Source organism: Hemicordylus capensis, chromosome 5 (genome assembly GCF_027244095.1).
Source record: "Hemicordylus capensis ecotype Gifberg chromosome 5, rHemCap1.1.pri, whole genome shotgun sequence".
Classification (NCBI taxonomy): domain Eukaryota; kingdom Metazoa; phylum Chordata; class Lepidosauria; order Squamata; family Cordylidae; genus Hemicordylus; species Hemicordylus capensis.
Genome location: NC_069661.1, coordinates 3,727,494 through 3,749,008, shown reverse-complemented (window position 1 = coordinate 3,749,008; position 21,515 = coordinate 3,727,494). Strand labels below are relative to the sequence as shown.

Sequence of the window (21,515 nt, the reverse complement as noted above, 5' to 3'; positions counted from 1 at the left end):
TGGTAACCACAAATGAACTTCCTCAGATCATCTTAAGAGGCCACAAGATTCATCATGAAGTGGGCAACCTCTTTAAAACATCCTAGACCCATCTTTGCTGCTTAAAAAACTGCTCTTCAAGCACTTGGAGCAGTACACACACAGAGGTCAGGTTTATCGAATGCAGGAGGGATGGGCAGATGCGGTGATCCTGTGGACAAACGACCAGTCCTGACACATGCACATATTTTGAACGGCAGTTTGCCAGGGGCAACTATGAAAAGCACCAGGCAGACTAGATGTTCTCCACAACCTAGCAGTTTATTCACTCCCTGATTACACATCACTGCATAGGAAGCAAACACAAAAAGGCATCTTTACATTGCAAGTAAATTCATGTTAAGATGTAAACCACCATGGTACATTTGATCAGCACAAGGGTACAAACATATAAAGCTATTCTCCATCTGGCAACATCAATCCAGCTTCCATCCAGACATATTTTCCCAATTATCACAGTTTTAAAATGCTTCAAGCCCAACATCCTTAGCATGCACACAGAAGTCAACTTCAGTGTCCACAATGCTGCTGGATTTGGAGCAGAGGGCAGAAACACATCCAAAGGTAAGCATTGCCTACCCACGTTTCCCTCCCCGGTGTAGGTAGAGCTGGATCAGAGGACTCATGGTCAAATGACAAAAAAGTGGAACTCTTGAATTTCAAGCTAAATCTGTGGATCCAATTACCCTCCACTTCCCCCCTTTTCTTTAATCTAGGAATTGGGGTGAGCTCAGTGCAGCATTCACATTAGAAGGGATGAATCCTGGCTCCCTCCAGGAAAAGGTGAAGGCACATTACATAAGGGTTCCCCACCTTGGGTGCCCACATGTTGAACTGCAACTCCCATTACCCCCAGCCACAATGGCCGAAAGTAGATGGCAGTTACAGTCCAACGTCTGGGACTCGGGATTGGGAACCCCCGACTTAAAGCAACAAGCTGACATGTAATGCTGTCCGGGGCTGGGGCGAGAAAGGAGACGCTTGTCCTGAGGTAGCATTGAAGCTTCACAGAGATGTACCAACCATGGTCCAACTTATTCAAGCGGTTACATACTGATCCCTAGCACCTAGATCCATGGAACCGTCATGCATACAAACAGGTCTCTGTACACAGCTCAAGCCTGCCAGATGAGAGCACAAGGCAGGCAAACACCTTCAGGTTACATGCAGCATATATGGTGTCAAGCCACACAGTGGCATAGCTGTTGATTACATGGATGAGACAGAGTTGGGGTTCATACAGGGTCTGGATGTCTACCCATCCTCAGTGGGCAAGAAATAGGGCAGGAGTTCCCAACTTTGGGTCTCCAGATGTTGCTGGACTACAACTCCCATCATCCCAGCCACAATGGCTTTTGGCCATTGATGGGAGTTGTAGTCCAGTGACATCTGGAGACCCAGTTAGGAAAGCCTGGAACAGAGCATCATGTCCTCAAAGCTCCTTGCCCGCCCACCCCTACAATTCCAAGAACCACTAGTGTCCTATAATCCTTCCTGATCAAAACAGTTTTAAGTTTTCCCCCCACAAAAGACCCCAAAGTCTGAAATAATGTAATGTCGTTCAGATATTTCCCTCTTCATCCCACTTAGAACTTTTTGCAAATTTCCACACAGCATTCTAGGCTCACTATAAATAAGCAGACTAAAATAAAAAAGGCACTTCCGTGACGGATTCATAGCCCTGAGGCATCCACCTCAAGGGTTGGAAAAGATGGATGCTCAAGCAGGATTGGTAAGAATATGGTTGCTTTAGGAAATATTGTCTCGCTTTTAAAAATTATCACTATAAAACCTGCTCCATTCTTACATATTGGCACTGAATCCAAATATTGTGTCTGATAGGAAAGGTTATTTAAAAAATGTTTTCCTTTTAAGAAAAGGTCGATCTAAAAAGCTGCAAATAATTCTATTTTCCCTAATCCTAAATCGGCCAAGAAGGCACAGCCATAGGATTGAATATGCAGCAACTGAAAAATTGCTTTCACTGCCCCCCGGGGTCATATCTGCCCACTTAAAAATTAAATGCACTCTTGTTTTGGTCTTTGGACAGGATACACCAGGTGCTTTTCAGGTACAAGTTGGGAGTGGGCACACCAGGTGTATTCTCTTTCATCCCAATGCAGATGCTCCTAGAATGAAGAGGTGGCACCCCCTCCCCACTGCAAGATGCCTGCATCCTGTGCACAATCATGCAAGGGGGCACCGTTATTTTTGTGCAAATTAAAGGCTCTAAGTGCTCTCTCCCCTCCCTCCCCTTGTCTGGGGTGTGCAACTGAACAAGGCTTGGATCACAGGCAGAGCCGAACTGAGGAGAAATGTTGTGCAAATGTGTTAAGAGTCAAGCTGGTCTCAACACACTTCTCAAGCCGTGTCTGGGCGGTACTGCTTCAAATGGCAGATCACGACACCGAGTGCTTCTCCATACAAAAAAAAAAATCCCCTCCACACAGAAAGTGGGAAGACTATGGCAGAGCCCTTCTTCCCCAACAGTTTTCTGTGCAGAAAGAACCCCTTTTCAATGGAGGCATCATCCAGCACTGCAGATTTCTCCATCTACTCTCTGAACTGGTACAGCCCAGACAGGTTGGTCACCAGCTCAACTATGAACTAGGTCTCTGCCTTAATGCTCCTGTCTCAGTTCTACTAGTTCTTCTCCAAGAGAGTCTTCTGAATTAACACACCCGGGGGTGGAGGTGGAACATAAGTGTATCACAATTCAACTTCAAAAATTAGCCTGGCCTGTAAGGTGCATACTGGCCTTGACATTTTCTTTTGCAAGTCACTGGCTAACATGGTTATCCAGTAGGCAGCTTTCAGGCTTGTTTTCAAGGATAAATGGAGACAGCCTGGCTTCAGGCAGACCACCCCCCTCAACAGGGCATCCACAAGCCTCCCTCAGTGGTGCACAAGGGGGCTCACCCCAATACACCTGGTCTCTAGATTTATCTTGGATCTTGCACCCATTCTAATTTAGACAGCAAAAAGGGCTGAAAATCCAGGGTTCTTTTTTTGTTAATTTAGATCCTGGAGAACAAAAGGGCAGAGGAAGACTACTTATGTGTCAACTCCAAAAGACATCTTCCAAACCCCAAGCCAAAATTAAAAATGCACCCCTGGAAAAGGCTCATTATTTCCAACCTGACTTCACTCTGAAGGGCATCTGATTTTTAAAAAAAAGGGTTTTCTTTGCTCCTGAACTTGGGGAATCCCCATCAATTAACATTCCGCCCCAGAGATCTTCTGAGGCACTAGATTCTGTACACAAGTTTAAACACAGAAGGACCTTCCCCTCCACCATGGCATATTCTTGTTTACATAGTTCCAGTAGACTCTCCAGAATTTATATCTTGTGGTATAAGTGGACGTTCCCAATAGCTGCCTATTCCTCTCTTCTGTGAAGAAGTTGTCTGCATTGGACAAAGGATCACAGCACAAAGAAACCCTACAGGCAGGCTGCAAACATTCTAGCTCACTTTCATAAGGGACTGAAGGCGACATGACCACACATACAAGCAGTGAAGCAGTTCGCACACCAGCTGGATTGTTCTTGTGGTTTAAGTGGACGTTCCCAATAGCTGCCTATTTCTCTCTTCCGTGAAGAAAGGCACAAGAAGAGAAGGTTCTCCCAACTCTGGTCACATGTGGCATCTCCCCGGACAAACCCTTCCAAAGGAATGAAGGATCGGTTCTGGTTTCCAAGGACCATCTAAAACCCCCAAGAAGAGGAGCCTAGATCAGATCAGCTGTTCCAGGAGACAAACGCCACCGAGGAAGATTCACAGCATCACATGGGGTCCCAGCCTGCTGGAGCCAGAGGTATCATTGTCATCAGTTTGTCCATGGCAGGGCAAGCAGTTGTGTCTCCTCTCGAATCGTTTTCAAGAAACTCAAAGTCTCCAAAAGAAAATGGAACTAGCGCAGTAGAAGAGGATGGCGAATGTGCAGCCCAAACCTCTCTCCTTGATGTATACAGCTGTTGCCCCATCAAGACTCTTCCCAAAACATGTTGCCCCCACCTCCCCCCCCCCGCCCCAATGCCCGCCTCCACCTCCTAGCAGTTCTTGACGCGGCTGTAGAGCTCACGCTTGCTCTTCTCTCCAGCCCAGGTGCGGCTTTTGAGGCGGAATCGGCGCAGGTCCTCCTTGAAGTCCTGGTGGTGCATGGGACGGTAGTTCTGAGGTTCACAATGGGCCTGGGAGGACACACACCAACGGGGGTCAACAACAGACATCAACTAAACACAAGCAGGAGCCTCTCCAGAATGCAAGAAGAATGATGCAAAATGTTTTTTAAAAAGATTCTCTCTCAAATAGCCTCCTTCCCGTGGATTTGCCCAATCCCTGTTCAGAGCCAGAGCTGCAAGTGGCCACCACATCATCGTGTGGCAGCCAGTTCCGCAGGGTGTGTGGAAAAGCACCTCCTGTTGACTAATTTCAATTTGCACTAGAGGGAGAACACTGTCTCCCGGTTTTCTCCACACCAGGCATGATTTTGTGGATTTCTATTATGTCCTCTTAGCCATTTCTACCCCAGTCCAGAGTCCTGCAGCTCATCCCTCAGCAGTGAGTAAAAACTCCAATACTAGTTATCTTTGGGTAGCGCTCTTTGAAATCCTAATGTGTTCCTCTTATTTCAGCTAGCTCAGACAGTAGAGAAGCACAAGGTCTTCACCCCTGAAGACGGAGGAACAGGCTAACTTGGGAGAGGCTCACAAGCCCCAACATTAGAGGCAGACGCTATTAGACTAGGAAACAACTTACTTGATATTGTGGGAAGAATTCTTTATAGCCTCCTTTCAGGACGTACAACTCAGGATAGTGCAGGGAAGGGTAATCATTGGAGGCTCGGTCCTTTTCCCTGACAAAGCGACACCTACAAAGAACCAAGAAGTGGAACGCATTGCAGACACACCAGACGTGTTTCTGTTGCATCTTCTAGACATCCAGGACAAACACTATTCTAGTTTCAAGGAATTGTGTCCTCAAGGAAATTGTAACCTTGTGGAAAAAATGCAGGGAGGGAAGAGCTCTAGTTTGTGCTGCTGCTGCTTGGGGCAGCTCTGCCCACGCAAACCTTTGCCCTTTGTCTCCACAATCTGTCTCATCCTCTTGCCTACTCTCCACCCAAACAGCCCTTCTTTCCTGATTTTGCACAGTAAAAAGTTCACCCGAAGGCTGCTTTGAATACAAATTATATTTGCACAACAATGGAAGTACAGGCAAGCCTCAGACAGACAGCCTATCATCACACAGGGACTGTCTCCATTTAAGAACCATCCTCTGAAGAAATGGCCAAGCTGTTAAACCAGGGGTTCTCAAACATGGGTCCCCAGATGTTGGCAAGTATGGCAGTTGTAGTCTGGGGGGCCCAGTTTGAGGACCCCGATGCTAAACAGTAACTAAACCTGGTTTTTACCAAGTAAGTGCTCAAGTGATTATTAACAGCCCGATCCTAAAAAATATACCCAGAAGTCAGTCTCACTGAGTTAAAGGGTGTTTGAAACACTTACATCCTAGGGCCCCTCTCTGAGGAGAACTCGCAGTGGAAGATGACGATGACCCTCTTGGCCGCATCGAGCGGCACAATTGGCTTTCTGAGAAGGAACTCCTCCACGTCTTTCTCCAGGGGGAGGTTAACAGCACCCTGGGGGAGAAGAGCAGATCCATCACTGATCAGTCCAAAAGTTGCACAGTAGCAATGCGTCACCACCCTTTGCCCACAGGAAGCACCACTCCCCAACATGCCCCCACTTATGCCAGAAACATCCATCAGAGTCATGTGTCCAAACACACCTTCACACCTGCTTCCACAACAAGGTCAACAACAAAGTGTGGGGACTACTCTTGAAGGAACTAAGACTTGGTCAACATGCAGCTAATTGATCGCTTACTGCATGGGTTCTCGGCCTCAGGCCCCCAGATGTTGCTGAACTATAACTACCATCTCCAGCTACAATGGCCTTTCACTGTGGCTGGGAATGATGGGAGTTGTAGTTCAGCATCTGGGGACACAACTTTGAGTACCCCTGATTTACTGACCAAGTAGTAACCTCTATGTGCAGATGAGCAAGATCTCTCTGTACTTCTCAGCTATCGCTACCACCTGATGTAGACTGGTTGCCACACTTCCCAAAGGAACACAAGTCGTCAAGAGATCTGCAGCTGTGTGTGAACTGCCCTTAGCCAGTCAAGGCAGAGAGAATTGTGCAGGACAGGCCAGTGAAGTCAAGTCTTGGCCAAAATGCACTCAGGGTCCATCCAGTGTTATTGAGTTGCTGGAGCACCAGGAGAGGCTGGTTTGTGTCCCACCCTCTGCCTTGAGTTTCTCCAGTGGTCTTCTGCAAACCACTTTCAGGCTCTGTGTTAGACAGAGAATTTCAGGGCATTTTGCACATCAAGGGTGCTCAATGTAATTGCCAGGGTCTGCACTGAACTCACTCGTTCCCACTGATAAGAGAAAAATCTGTCTCAGGCTTAGCACCTGTATATCTCCAGGGATCACCTCTACGGGCCGGCTGTATCCCATCTTGAGGTCTTCTCAGCCGGCCCTCCATGTCCCGGGCCCTGGTGTAGTGTGTGGTGCCTGGGCCTGTAGGAGGGCCTTCTCTGTGGCTGCCCCTCTTCTTTGGAACACTCTTCCACCCCAGATTCACTCAGCCCGCTCCCCGATTGCTTTTAAGGCCCTTCTCAAGACCCACCTGTTTCACCAGGAGTTTGCCCTTTAATCATTTTTTTAAAATTATGGATTGTTGGAATTTCTGTTGTTCACCGCCTAGAGCAGGGTTTCTTAACCTTGGGCCTCCAGATGGTGTTGGACTACAACTCCCATCACCCCCAGACATGGCCTTTGTGGCTGAGGATGAGGGGAGCTGTAGTCCAGCACCATCTGGGGGCCCAAGGTTAAGAAACCCTGGCCTGGAGTCTCTGGAGGAGGTGGTAGTATAAGAAGGTTCAATTAATAAATCTGGAATACTTATTGAAGGTGCATGGCCAGTACTTGGAAGGGGCATTCCCATGCAAGGCCTTTTGTGCAGGTGCTCTGGGCATTAAGAGGAGCCTGGAAACTCACTCACCTTGATGTGGCCTCCTTCATATTCATAGGGATATCTGCAGTCCACAATCACACAGTTTTCAATGAGGCTGCTGAACTGACCAGTCAACACTGCCACCATCTGTGGGCAAAAAGGAGGTTTTTTAAAAAAGTTACACCCCCTCATCAAGTACAGACTTATTTGAGACACGCATGGTTTTGCTGCAGTACTGGAGATGCCAGGCACCACTTGGGATGAACCCCACCTCTTTCTACGAGTGGCTGCCTGGAAGGACACTCCATCTTCACCTTGGCACTGTGGTCCACCTCACAGAAATACTTCAGCTGGATCACAGAACTCCCTGGATAGATCATTTCGCTTCCGCATCTCCCCCGCCAACTCCCGTCACCCCTAGGTGCAATAAACTGCAACTGTGGATGATGGGGAGTTGTAGTCCAACAGCTGCCAGAGAACCTCAGGTTGGCAATCAATGGTCTATACGAGGTCAGAATCAGCTCTTGACTGAAGCAGACACTACTGGGTCCGTGCTATCCCCTCCCAAGCCTTGTGTGGGTAAACGGGGAAACAGGCCTACACAACTGTGCCATAGAACCGGCTGCAGTTTGTAGAAGTGCAACAGTCTTTCTGCCCCTGCACTAAAAAAGACATTGTGTGAAACTCCGAGCTTCTTCCCGTCTGCTCACTCAATCCTTTGGCTCTGGAGCACGGAGGATCGACTTGCTTTCTTACCATTTCAGGAGAGATGTATTTGAGATCCTGATGTTTCCCGTCCACCGTCTGCAGAACAAAAGCCTGGCCATGGACAGAGGGGGGAGAAGAAAAGAGGTGGACAAAAGGTCAGCAAGCACTTTCTCCAGTTCCCTGCCATTAAGGACACCCCAGGTCGCTTCCAAGGATGTCACACAGAGGTCACCACAGGTCTTCCTTCCCTCCTCCCAGCAGCTACCTTCGAGAAGTCTCCAATCAGCTCCCTGTGGTCATTGTCCAAGATGTTTGCAATTTCAATGGGACAGCAGGATTTGGAGCGCAGCAGCCGTGGCTTCTAGGAAGGACAGAGAGGAGAACTTTAAGGACGCTGGATGGCTCCACCCAAGGAATATGGGGACCAGGCTGCGGAAGCCAGCTGCTTCTGGAAATGCGAAAGGCTTCCTGAGATTAAGCCAAGTCAGGAACATGGCATGCCCAGAATCAGGAGTTGGAAGGAAGACCCAAAAGCCACCAGGCCAATCAAGTCATGAACTGTTCAACTGTGCAAATCAAACCAATGCTCAATTCTTCCATCCTGGACTGCAAGTGAAACCTGAACTAAAATTGCAATTCAACTAAAATGCAAACCACACAGAGACTGAGATTGCTTTCACTGAGCTGGGAAAACTGGAACTATTATGTCGTACCTAGACTTGCAAAATAATTACAAATAATGAATTTCTACACAAAATTCTTCATTTGCCTAAACACAAACAAGCACATTAAATGTGCTTGACTGAATGCTCTCCTAATCAAAAATTCCAGTTCAGGGAGGGGGATAGGGAAAAACTTGGAAAGGTGTTTGTAAAATACAAGTGTCAAAAATAATAGAATTGGTTCACACACTCGCATTTTTTTATTTCTAGTTTTCCAGAAATCCCTCATTGCTGTCTCCAAGAGACAGCAGCTTCCCAGGAGTTCCTTCCACTAAGGTGTCAGGACTTGAACCTGGGGCCTTCCATGTGCAGAGAAGTGCAACGCCACAGAACTAGGGCCCTTCCCCTATAACACAGGATCATGCCTGTGCAAAAAGAGAAGGAACAGGTGTAGTTTCTAGATCTCATAGGAAAAGGTTGATATAGCACTGGGGAGGTGGGGGTGTAGGTTCTGCTGAAGGCTAGAAAAAGCCATCACCCAAAAAATCCTCTTCACTGGAGTGAGTGTTCCTTCTGTGTGGCTCACAGCACCTGCTCCTTCTATGGCCTTCCCTTGATCCCAGAATGCACAGCCGCAGTTCAGGACCTCCATGCAGGTGTCTCATTTGAAAGAGCCCAAGAAGTAACTTCCACCAGTTTGAAGGCTAAGTGCCCTTCTGACCAACTCCGCAGCATGAGAAGAGCAGGTTCTGGGCAGGCCACAACCAACCAGCGCCCCCTCCACCACACGCCGCGTACCGGTTCGTCCACCTTCTCAGCTAGACTGCTGCCACCAGCCAAGCTCCTCCGCCTCTTGGGCTTCACGGGCGTCTCTCTGTCCTGGGGCCGGTCCATTCGCTTCAGGATCGGCCGGATGACCGAGCTGGGCACGGACGGCGAGCGGAACAGGCAGCGGCATTTGCTGGTCCCCACAGAGCTCTGATTGGGTAAGGGGGGGATATGGGGGGGGAGGAAGGAGAGGACAGGAGAAAAGGAGGAGGGAAATGGCAAAGGGGGGACCTTTTAATTTCATCTTTTGATGGGGCTTCAAGAAGTTGAGTGGAAAGATAAAGAACTGGAGAGGTAGAAGAGGAAAAGGTCCAGAGGAAGCCTACACTTGCTGAGTTAGCATGACCAAAGATCTGCTACAGATGGGCAGGGCCTGGAGTACGCCATCTCATCCACCGTTCCCACTGGGGGCACTGCAGCCCAACGACATCGGAAGACCCAAGTCCTTGAAAGTCCCTGCTGGATAGGGCTAGAACAGTGAACAGTGTTCCCTGTGAAGGCAATTCCCAGCTGCCGGGAGTGGGGATGACGGGAGTTGCAGTCAACATCTGGGACTCCGTGTTGCAGGGAACACTGGTCGGAATGGAAGTGTCTCCAGAGTAGCATCCCAAGATCTTCCCGAGGAGAAATGAGAGGTTTCCTTGGACAATTTCTCCACATCCCCACCTTACTATGGAGGCTCCCCATCTCTGCCCAATGCCAGTCTACATCCTCTGTTCTCCTTGGGGAGGAAAGAATTGGCCCTAGAAGGAGGGGGAAGGAAGGGGAATCCCCATGGCCTCCGAGCTCAGAGTGGGGTCTTGGAGATGTGAAGGCAATTCCTTTCCCTCGGGAAAACCAGTGGCCCCGAGCCCAGCCTGCAGGCCACATTCTTGCCGTTACCAGCTCTGGGCTTCTTCACATTGTGGCTTGCTCCTCTGCTCAGCTGCAGGCCCAGATCTAGAAGGCAGAGGCAGACGCCTCGTGCACGGCAGGGGCCCTCTGCCCAAGGGGCAGCGGCTGGCAACTGCCTGGGCATCCCAACGTGTTCCGAAGGGAGGAAACCTGGCCGTGTATACTTGGGGTCTGCCCCCTCTCCCCAGTGGGGAGAAGCTCCTTCCAGCAGCTACCAGTCCCCCAGTGGCGGAGTGGCCCGTCTCTTGTCACACTCTCAAGCAGCAGCAAGCAGGCTCCATCTCCAGGCCTTCTAGGAAAGAGCGAGTCAAAGGAGCAGCCTCCACGTCTGCTTGCCTCTGCACTCCAGCACCATCCTCCCCCCATGTTCTGTGTTGAGGAAAGGGGCTGCAGTGCATGTGGCAGGATAGCGAGGGGGCTGATAACACGGCCAGAGTTCGGGCAAAAAACAGCCGCAGCACTTCACAGGGAGGGGCTCCTGAGATTCAGCTCACAACGCGACCTCCAGGCTAGAGATGTGAAAGCGGGACGGGTGGGGGGTGGGGGGAGGGAAGACATTTCCCCCAGAAACATATAGGAAAGCCTCCCCCCCACCCCATTTCCCCCCGCAAGGCCTTCACACCTCTACTCCAGGCCCTGAAGAAGCCTACCGTGGGAGAAGAAACAAGGGGTCTGCCATTGTGGCAAGAGTGCAACCAGAGAACCAGACTTGCATCTCACAGGCGTCAGCACCACCATTCATCCACAGAGAGCCCTTTTAAGAGGGGATAACACGGCGCCCCCACATACCAAGCCAGCCTCCTCTTCCTTGTTCACCAGCGGAGCCATCAGCAGGTTCTCCATACCCAATGGGACAGGCGTGTCACCCTAGAGGGGGGAAGTGGGGGATCCCAAGTTGGGGAAGTCGTTATCAAAGGCCAAAGAAACCCAGCCACCCTAGCCCTCCACCCAAAGGAAGGGGTCAAGGCCTCCCACCCTCTCGCAAGAGAACTTGAAGGGGAGGGAAGAAAAGCTTGTGATGTGAAAGAGAAGCCTGCAGGTCTCCCTGGCAATGCCACAGTTTGCCCAACTGAGATGTGACCGCAGCAGTCACTGGGGGCCAAGAGCAGCAAATTCTGCAGCCCTGAACTTGAGACTGGCCCATGGATCTTCTCCAGATCCACCAGAACCAGGCCAGGATTTCTAAGGTGGCCCCCTGGCACATCCAGGCCAAGAGGCGCAGAAGGCAGAGGGGAAGATGAAGGGAGCCAAGCACTAGACAGGCTCTGCTAGACGACGCGTTAAGCAAGCACAGCATAGCGAGGAAGCAAAGACGACACTATGGCTGCTGTTGGGTCATGTCACACTCACCTCCTGTCTACATTTTGGGTCCTGCTCAGAAATTTTATTTTATCTATCTATCACATTTGTACACTGCCCCAAACTTTCGTCTCTGGGTGGTGGTGACGCAGACCTACTGCTACTCCTGATCCATGGCCATCAGGCCCCAATATTTTAAACCCCTCTCCAGACTTTCTCCTCTCACACCGAGACCCACACTTGATGCAACTGATGAAGCAGAGGCGAGTCCACAAAATTCTCTTCTCTACAAAAGACTGACCCCTCTCCCCTTCTCAGCTTTAAATATACTTCTACATGTGACAGACACAAAACGAAAACCTCCATCTCAAAGACTTTGCTCTTCTCAATATAGCCAGCAACAAATCTGACTTCGCGCACCACCCCAAGGCGGCAGCAAGAAAAGACACCAACTAGAATCCTGACTGGCCCACCCTGAAAATTGTGTAGTTTTCTGGCTACAAAGCTAGAGTTCACTTGGAAAGTCAAGAGAAAGAGTCCCAGCAACTCCCTTCAAAAAGAACTTCTATGTTTTCAAGCCCTATTCATACATGACATTCAATGCACAGGAAGATAGGAAGCTGCCATATACTGAGTCAGAACATGGGTCCATCTAGCTCAGTATTGTCTTCACAGGCTGGCAGCGGCTTCTCCCAGGTTGCAGGCAGGAATCTCTCTTAGCCCTATCTTGGAGATGCTGCCAGGGAGAGAACTTGGAACCTTCTGCTCTTCCCAGAGCGGCTCCATCCCGAGGGGAATATCTTGCAGTGCTCACGCTTCTAGTCTCCCTTTCGTATGCAACCAGGGCGGACTCTGCTTAGCTAAGGGAACAAGTCATGCTTGCACCAACAAGACAAGCTCTCTTCAATCAATCAATCACACACACCCACAAAATATCTGTGCACAGTGTGTGTATAGTTATGTTCCATGCATATACAGCACCACCCTCCCTAGCTACACCTTGCATTTGCAGGGGCCTGGATCCAGGCTTATTTTGAAAACTAGTGTACCATCATTCATATACAAACCTGTATCAAATGCACACCTGATTGCATGTACAAAGTTATTTCTGGATAGGGCTTAAGGAATTTCAACTAGATGCAGCCTATTAAAACTGATCTTTTGCTAAGAATAGTGACACTTTAATCATTCATTTTTATTTAAACAAAAATCTGAGTGCAAGGTGTTACACAGACCAACAGCCTTGTGTCATACAAAAGGAGGCCAGCGGGGAGCAGCAGCAAAGGAACAGCAGGCGAAGAACATAGAGCAAGTTCAACTGCACGGTTCAATCAGGGGTTTTAATACAGGAAGGCAGGTTTTCAGGAGACATGTCGCAGAATCCAGTAAAAACTTCAGATGGGGGAAAGGCAAGCTAGGCAGGTCTGACACTGGACATTACATGGCACAGCTTTTCCCCCACCACATGGTGAGAGAAGCAAAAGGAATGAGGCAGGTTTCATCCTGCAAGTGTCTCAATATGTAAGTCGACAGTTGGACACTAGCCAGACTAACACCTGGCAGTCCCATGCAAGCCTAATTCAAACCAGCCTGCAAGGGATTGTGTCCAAGCTGCCAAGTGTTGCTCTCTTTGGTGCAGGACAGACATTTACTGTATTTACCTGAAGAGACGATGACTGAATTTAGGACTAACCCTTTGAAAAATAGAGGGTAAATGCAGATTCTACCTGTATAAACCCCAAAAGGAAAAAGCTCCAAGACAACTCCCCGATCACTAACATCAAGGAACTTCGGGGGAAACAAACTTAACCCCACCAGGTTAAGAAGAGCATTGCACGCTCTTGTTTGCTACTGTAGGAAAATTCCTTGCAGGTCGATTACAAAAAACACTAAAATCATGATGTTTGCAAAGTCCCCTAAGAAGCTGAATTGGAGTATTGACAGATTTAAAGTCAAGCAGGTTGACAATTCTAAATATTAAGGGGTAGTTTTCAAGCAAAAGGCAGGTTAGATGTGCATAAAGAGTTTGTAATGCAAAATGCCCAAAGTAGTATTTCAACAATCTTGGTTTTCCCCCCAAACTACAGACAGACATTTTATCCCAGCTGCTATCAAAGCTAAAAGCATTAGCCCATCTCCTATATGGTGCCCAGATGACCTAATATTTCAATTCCGCAGCCTTAGAAACAACCCAAGCCACATTTAGAGAAGCTTGTTTCAAGTACCTTGCTGTGTGCCTAATGTGATTTTGTGTTTGGAGGCAGGTATACCCACCAGGGTCTGGCTAGCAGTATGCAGTTTATGGTTAAAGCTTATTTTTCTTCCTAAGGAATTGGCATACTGATGGATGGCTTTCTGTCGCAATGGAAGTTACTAATAGCGAAGAGGTTCTTTATGCTTGGATTCTTTCTTGGGCTATTGATAGTGTGGGGCCATGAACATGCCAAGTCAGCCCTTAAACAAAGGGTCCTAGTTATTGCATGCAAGAACAATCTATGTTACAAGTAATTTTTACCTTGGGAACCAAATATAGAACTCCAAACCAGCTAGGTACCTTAGCATGTTAACCACGCCTAGGTACAGGAGAATGTTCTTGTTGGCACGTTTTAATGCTCTCCCGTCAATGGTTCGGGAGAGTAGGTTTAAGTCAATACCTTAAGAGGAATGAGTATGCCCGTGTGGAGATGGAGCCGTTGAGTCTATAGCCCATGCTTTAGTATACTGTACTTTTTATCAAGATTTTCATATCTATGTAATTAATTCTCTTAGACGGCATGCATGTCCAGGATTTGGAGGTGGAACTCTCGTGACACGCTGCGGGCAGAGCGCGGGGAGAGAAGAGCGGCGGCAGCGGGGCCCTTCTTGGCCACCCAGTGAGGCTCTGTGTGGGGGGGAGGAACGGGGGGGAGGAGGGCTGGAGAGCGTGGGGCCAGAAGGAAGGGGAAGAGAGGAGAGACCGGGGCAGGAGGAAGAGGGAGAGGGAAACAGCCGGCCCCAGAGCGCCGCACAGATGCTCTGTGCGGGGTCGGCTAGTTTCTCTTATTGTATCTTTGTTAAGAGATTTTCCAGGCTGTTCAGATGAGTTTGTGTTCTTCTTGCCGATCACAACTGAGGTTACATATAACGTAGCCAACTTTTATGTGGTGGCCAATAGAATCAGACCAACCAATACCTAATCCAATTGTTAAGACTTGGGATGAATTTTTTATTAGTGTTTAAAGTGTATCTGTACTTTGTATTACCGGGCAGAGATCAAAATGGAATGGAACTGAATGAGACTGACACGGCTATCTCCTTGATGTGGCAAGTGTGAGGTTCTTGGGAGGTCTCCCATCCAGGCAATGCCAGACCCAGACCTGCTTAGCTTCTGCAAGAGAGCTGCACTTCTATTTTAAAGGGAGAGCACGCACACAAGCCCTGGTCCTTACCTTCAGTCCATCTTCATCCAGAATCTCCAGAAACCCATCATCTTCATCAGCCGCAGAGGTGGTCAAGGATGAGCTGTGCAAGTGGATGGGGCCCGGGGAACCCGGGCCTATGTTCTCCTTCTGGGGGCTGTGATACTGAAGCAGAGACAGGCATCAGACATGCTATGCCGTCGAGCATCCAGTCAACTGTGGCTGGAGAGGATGCGTGTTGCTATTCCACAGCAGCTGGAGCGCCAGGGTTTCCCCCACACCACTCACACACTCATATTAAGCTGTAAGCAACTGCCGCAGTGAATCACAGGTACTAAGCCAGGACAGCAGAACTTGGGCCCTCCAGCTGTTTCTGGACGTCAACTCCCAGCCTCCCCGGCCATGGTGGTCATTAGTCAGATATGTAGTTGGGTCAAAGTTGCCCAGCCCTGTACTAAGCCATCTAGTTGAACACAAAAGAAACCCACCAGAAGCCAACCTAAAGCGATTTTGAAGCAAAGTTTGGTGGGGGGGTTTTAAGGGGGAGGCTATACAGCAGGAAGCAAAATAGCTCCTTGGGCCACTGGAGGCCCACATTTCTCATTGCTGCCCACCTCCCAAAAGGTCACATTCATTTGCTTCTATGAGAAAGCCTGTGCCCATTCAAGGCTACAGGCAGCCCACACTGCCAGCAATCAACTCACCATGAGGTCTGGAGCAGAGTTTGGTCTCTGTGCAAAGGGGTCCTTCCCGCCAGCCCCACTGGAGGAGCCCAGCCTGCTTGTAGGTCGCAGGGGTTTCTTGAAGACACTGCCTTCCTGCAGGGACAGGGAGAAGAGCATGATACAACTTTGGAAAGGCGGCAGAAAAGTTAAGCTTGCAGTGCTCCCCAGGGGCATGAGAGGCAAGTAGAGAATCTCACTGACAAACCACATGCATGCAGCCCACGCAGAGCCTCCCAACTTACATTTTCAGCGTCCCCTTTGAGCCCAAAGGCCCTCTCGCCCACGGGGCTGTTGAATTCCTTGCAGTTAGAGATGTTTCTCAGTGTAGGACTGGCTCCTAGAAGTCTCATCTGCAAGCCAAGAGAGCAGAAGTTGTTCAGAAAGAAGTGGCCATTTCTCTAGTCCGAGTCACACATTAAGTTCGACACGAGGGTTCCTTCACTGTACAATCTATGTACAGTACATACAAATACAGATCTGTACACAGGTACGATTGTTCACATGGGAACACAAGTGGAGCAGTATGCTTCCTATCCCAAACCTGCATTTTAAACGGCCTGACCCAGGTCCACTATTAAGATAATGCAGGTACAGTCATTCACACAAAAACATGGAGAACTTAACACAGAGCAACATAAAAGTCTGAGAAGGATTCTTATCTAGTTCAGATCCCAGGAGGGATTTGAGTCTCAATTCCAGAGCATGACTGAGCCCAAGACACATGAAAGCTAGCTTGCCCCTGAACGTGCAAAGACTATTTTCATCACCTCTGAGCCAAACCCACCCCTCCTCGGGAAATGGGGTGAGAAGCTGTGTTCCCTGTAACAGGAATTTTCATTGGCTGACTACAACTCCCACCATCCCCAGCCAAAGGTCTGAAGCTGGGAATGATGCGAGTTGCAGTCATAAGAGCATAAGAACAGCCCTGCTGGATCAAGCCCAACTAGTCCAGCATCCTGTTTCGCACAGTGGCCCACCAGATGCTGCTGGAAGCCACAGGCAGGAGTTGAGGGCATGCCCTCTCTCCTGCAACTGGTACTCAAAGGCATCCTGCCTCTGAGGCTGGAGGAGGCCTTTAGCCCTCCGACTAGTAGCCGTTGATAGACCTCTCCATGAAGTTATGCAAGCCCCTCTTAAAGCCATCCAGGTTGTTGGCCATCACCACATCTTGTGGCAGAGAATTCCACAAGTTGATTATGCGTTGTGTGAAAAAGTACTTCCGTTTGTTGGTCCTAGATTTCCTGGCAATCAGTTTCATGGGATGACCCCTGGTTCTAGTGTGATGGGAGAGGGAGAAGAATTTCGCTCTATCTACTTTCTCCACACCATGCATGATTTTAGAGTGCTCTATCCTGTCTCCCCGCAGTTGTCTTTTTTCTAAACTAAAAAGCCCCAGGTGTTGTAGCCTTGCCTCATAAGGAAGGTGCTCTAGGCCCCTGGTCTTCTTGGTTGCCCTCCTCTGCACTTCTAGAAATCCATTACAGGGGAAACTAGTGGGCAGGCTTCTATGTGCGACCCCTAAGGTATCCCAAGGTCAACTCTTTTCCTGTTAAGAGTCAACATGACCTATTCAAGAGAAAAAAGCTCGTCAACTTACTGGGAGGGACTGAATTCTTCTGATGGGAAGCAATTGACTGCAAAAAAACAAACAAACAACAGACAAGCAACTTAGGATACTTTTTTTATAACCTAGTTTAGTTTGCCAAATCTAAGGGCCAGCTTGTGCTAGCAGCAGAATGAAGTGCCAGAGCTCCCACCAAAAAGTGCCCTACTCCAAGCTACAAGTGAGTAATGCCCCCAACCCACCATCCAAATATGACTGCAAGAATAATTCAGCCTAATCTTTCTGATATGCTCTTTTTCTACATAGAAGGGCTCTTTCCCCATGAAATAAAGTTTCAAGCATACAGAGGTCCCCGCACCCCCCACCCAAGTGGTACACTCTCCAGGAAGGCCTTTGCCAGTTGTTCTGAGTGTATCAAGTAACCTCCAAGCACCTTCTTTACTCTAGCAAGAAAAATAATGCAAAATTAAAAAATACAGCTCTGGTTAGCTTTGGGAACGTCCCAAAAGTAGCTTCAAAACAAAGCGGCAAATAAACTCACTTTCTGAAGACTCTCTGAGATTTCAACAGTGCTTGTTCAAATCTGTGGGAGGAAAGAGAGGTTATCCTTGATGACCCACAAACCCATGAAGAATCACACACAGGCCACCTGCCCACCACTCAGATGCAAAGCTATCCACAGCCCAGCAAGCGACATGACCCCCACCCCGCCCCAAGTGCTTCCACCCTCAGGGAAGGCCAGCCCCAAGCCCCACGCTATGCCACTGGAGTTGACCAGCGTGGCCGGCTGCCGGGTGTTCTCACCACAAAGCCGGGGCGCCGAGGCGTGTGTGGCTGCCGCAGCGGCTCAATTATCCCCTGCCGCCCCCCCCCCCCATGATGTCTTCCATCCAGCTGGTGTGCTTGGCTGGGGTGGGGGCGGGATGGAGAGTCTATGCCTGGTGCAGGAGGAGTGAAAGAATGATTGGGGCGGTGGGGGCAGGGGGAGAAATAAAGGATTTTGAAGAGGATCAAAGAGGCCTTTTGAGCCCAAGCCTGGTCCTAAGGAGGCCGTCTCCATGACAACCGCTGCTGTGGGCAGCTTCCCACCTGTATGCAAATTGGGAGGGGGCTTCTTGGAGGGCCATATGCTCATGCAGCATGCATGCCCAAGGCCTGCTAGGGCGGCAGCCCCCCACCCCAAACAATCCCGAGAGGGGTTGTTACTCCTCTGGCGTCTGGCTTCGCTTAAACAGATCTGCGGTGCCTGAAATGGGGAGCGCTTAGCGAGATGCAATCCAGTCTGGAAACCAAGGCATCTGGAGGCCCCAGCAGCCCGTGGCTAGGTGCTCAAGCACGCCCCTTGCCACGGCTATCCCAAGCCTCTTTTTACTTCAAGAAAAAGCACGGCAAAGGACCAAAGGGTGGTCATCCAAGCCCCAACATCCCCTCCCTGCACAGAGCAGGCCGCCCCACACGGTATCCCAAGCAGCTGAAGAACCTGTTCGCAACTCAAGCAGACACACTTCCTGCTGGCATGAGGCACTGCCCGCAGGAGCCCAGTGGCTTTTTGCTGCCTGCCTGGGATGGCAGAACAGGAAGGGTCTCAAGCACTGTGCACCATGCGCAACAGGGTGGCGGGGGGGGGGAGGGCTGCATTCAGTTTTGAGACGAGATGTGTGCAAATCCCTGGCAGCACCTCCGGGCAGGGCTGGCAGAGGCTCCTGCCTGAAACCTTGGAGAGCTTCCAGTCAGAGCAGACAGTACTGAGCTGGGTGGACCAAGGGCCTGGCCGGGAAGCTTTCTACAGTGCTATGGCCTTCCCCTACTCCCCTCTCCTTATGCTTCTGCCGGTGCACTCATCTCTCGGAGGGAGATTCTGCCCTGTGTTCAGCCACCAGCAGAAGTATGGCTGGCAACGCCACAGGACAGCCTCTTCTGCTGCGCCACCTAGTCTGTGCAACTCCCTGCTCCAGGAGATCACATGCGCCTTTCCTGTCAAGGCCGGACACCAGACCCAAAGATTTGTATCGCAGCAGGTTTCTAGCTTGGCCAGAAAATTGCTGCCGCTCCATTCTTTGTCTCCACTTTACATCAGGGTTGTTTTTAATTGGGGGAAAAGATATAAATAAGTATAGAACGCAAGCACACCACAGACATTAACGAAGGCCAAATGCCGGGGGGGGGGGGGCGGGCGGCTGAACCTTCCCTCTCCCTTGCTGCATGCCTTTTTAAAAAGCGAAGCAGCAGCCGCCGCCACCAAAGCTTGTGCCCGTCCTTTACGAGAGATCCAAACTGCTTGGTTTTTTGTATGCAAGTACAAGATGCCTCATTCAACCGAGAACAGCTCAGGTACAACATCAGATACAAAGAGTTGGGGGAGCAGGATAGTTCAAGAAAGCGGAGTGTTTGCTGAGCATCTGTCAAAACGAAGCAGTGGAGCAGCAGATGGGGAGGGGGAAGTCTTCCCTATTGATTGGAGGGCAGGGGAAGAAGAGAGCTCAGGAGGTTTCATTTGGACACTCTTGAGGAATTCCATGCCTTTGAGTAAGTGAATGCAGCCCTTTCAAGTCTCTGCACTGAAAAAAGAAAAGGGGGGCCCCTCTGAGGCCAAGGAAAGGAGCAAAGGAATTCAGGCAGATGTTCCCCATTGAAGAGGGAAGTTCCACCCTGCCCTAGTGACCATCTGTCCTTGTTACACATTTGCCCAAACAGCTGCCAGGCAGGAAAACCTTCAGGGCAGGTGCAAGAGAGCTATTCTTGCTGAAGGACACACAAGCTATAAACCAGGGAACTGGCTCAAATCCAGATAATCCCTTTAAAAGTCTCCAATCAATTGCACAACATCAAAGGAGCCTTCCTGAGGATTCTAGAACCACCATCAGCTACCATGTGGTTCAAACAACCATCAACAAGGCCACCCCCTTGCAATAACTGGATATTCCAAGGAGGTCTGGAAACATCTGTGGAAGAAATCCCCATGGGCACACTGCATGTACCCTAACACATGGACTGTTAAAGGCATTGACCTCAGCCTCCCAGGGCTTCGCTAAAAATGCTCAAGATCCACCAGTATTGTGAAAGATTCTGAAAATTATGGATTTCAGTGGGACAAGATCTGCTTTAGTTGAAAATGTGTTTGCCCTTCAATGGTCTAGGAATTATTGCTTGTCTACAGCTTCTCTAGTCAGAGGGGCAAGTTTTAATCCAATAGTAAGCTGTTCTGCTGCACTAGCTAACTGATTAAGCCTCACAGAGCCCACCAGAGTCTGCGTTCCAGCTTTCCATCGTTAAAAGGAAACTGGCACAAAAAGGTCCGAAGCCATTAAACAAAGCACTCAAAGTCTCATATTCATTCCAAGGCACCCATGACCTATTATGGGTGTTGAAGAAAAGCTACGTGCAGCTGCTTAGAAGAACTGGGACACTCTAAGGATACAAGAGCCAGCGTGGTGCAGTGGCTAGAGTGCTGGACTAAGATCAGGGAGACCCGAGTTCAAATCCCCATTCAGCCATGATACTTGCTGGGTGACTCTGGGCCAGTCCCTTCTCTCTCAGCCTAACCTACTTCACAGGGTTGTTGTGAGGAGAAAACCTAAGTATGTAGTACACCGCTCTGGACTCCTTGGAGGAAGAGCAGGATATAAAATGTAAAAATCATCATCATCATGTTGGAAGCTGTAATTTGCTATGGCTTTCCAACGAGCATGCCTCCTCGCTCACTCATAAAATGTATGCCCAGGCTGTAGAGCACCTTCTCTGCATGCAGAAGGCCCCAAATTCAACCCCTGGCAGCATTTCTGGGCAGGGCTGGGAAGGACCCCTGGAGCTATGCTGCCAAGTCAGGGTAGACAACACCGAGTTAGGTACACCAGTGACCTGAACCAGAAGGCAGCCCCATGAGAGCCACACATGACCTGTAGAAGCACAACCGGCGTTTCTCACACAAGCAGATGTAGCCTTTTGCGAACAACCCCCAGTCTCTTATGCTGCCAAATTCCTGCTCTGCAACTCAGACTATTTCCTGTAAGCTTCTGAAAAAGATCATCAACAGGAAACCACCAAAGCCTGACAAGCCACCAACCGGCATGCTTGGAGGAACAAAGTCAAATCCCTTGCGTACCTCTGGATGCTTTATAGCAGGCCTGCTCAACTCAGGGCCCCCTCACCAGATGTTTCTGGACTACAACTTCCATAATCCCCAGCCACAGTGGCCAGTAGCCAGGGATTATGGGAATTGTAGGCCAACTTTGCAGGTGGGCCAAAGTTGAGCCAGCCTGCTTTATAGGGTATAAGAGACACTGCTTAGAAAACGAATTTATTTTTCAGCTACAGAACTATCAAGTGGCAGTCAAACCCCACAACAGTACCGGCCTTCTGGTGGCAAATAGGCTG

The 21,515-nt window shown here is 49.5% G+C and overlaps 1 protein-coding gene across 1 annotated transcript in view; it reads right to left on the bottom strand.

The window, feature by feature from the left end:
• Positions 1-281: 281 nt before the first annotated feature.
• The window catches only part of CDC25B (cell division cycle 25B), a 32,438-nt gene continuing 11,204 nt past the window's right edge, over positions 282-21,515 (bottom strand). The window contains exons 4-16 of the mRNA XM_053256040.1: positions 17,683-17,724; positions 17,175-17,211; positions 15,820-15,927; positions 15,557-15,670; positions 14,883-15,017; positions 10,945-11,022; positions 9,232-9,411; positions 8,037-8,132; positions 7,820-7,882; positions 7,112-7,210; positions 5,549-5,682; positions 4,800-4,911; positions 282-4,231 (exon numbers count right to left, since the gene is read on the bottom strand). Of these exons, the coding sequence (XP_053112015.1) occupies positions 4,091-4,231; positions 4,800-4,911; positions 5,549-5,682; positions 7,112-7,210; positions 7,820-7,882; positions 8,037-8,132; positions 9,232-9,411; positions 10,945-11,022; positions 14,883-15,017; positions 15,557-15,670; positions 15,820-15,927; positions 17,175-17,211; positions 17,683-17,724 (1,339 nt within the window). The 3' untranslated portion in view covers positions 282-4,090. The remainder of the gene's footprint in view (positions 4,232-4,799; positions 4,912-5,548; positions 5,683-7,111; positions 7,211-7,819; positions 7,883-8,036; positions 8,133-9,231; positions 9,412-10,944; positions 11,023-14,882; positions 15,018-15,556; positions 15,671-15,819; positions 15,928-17,174; positions 17,212-17,682; positions 17,725-21,515) is intronic.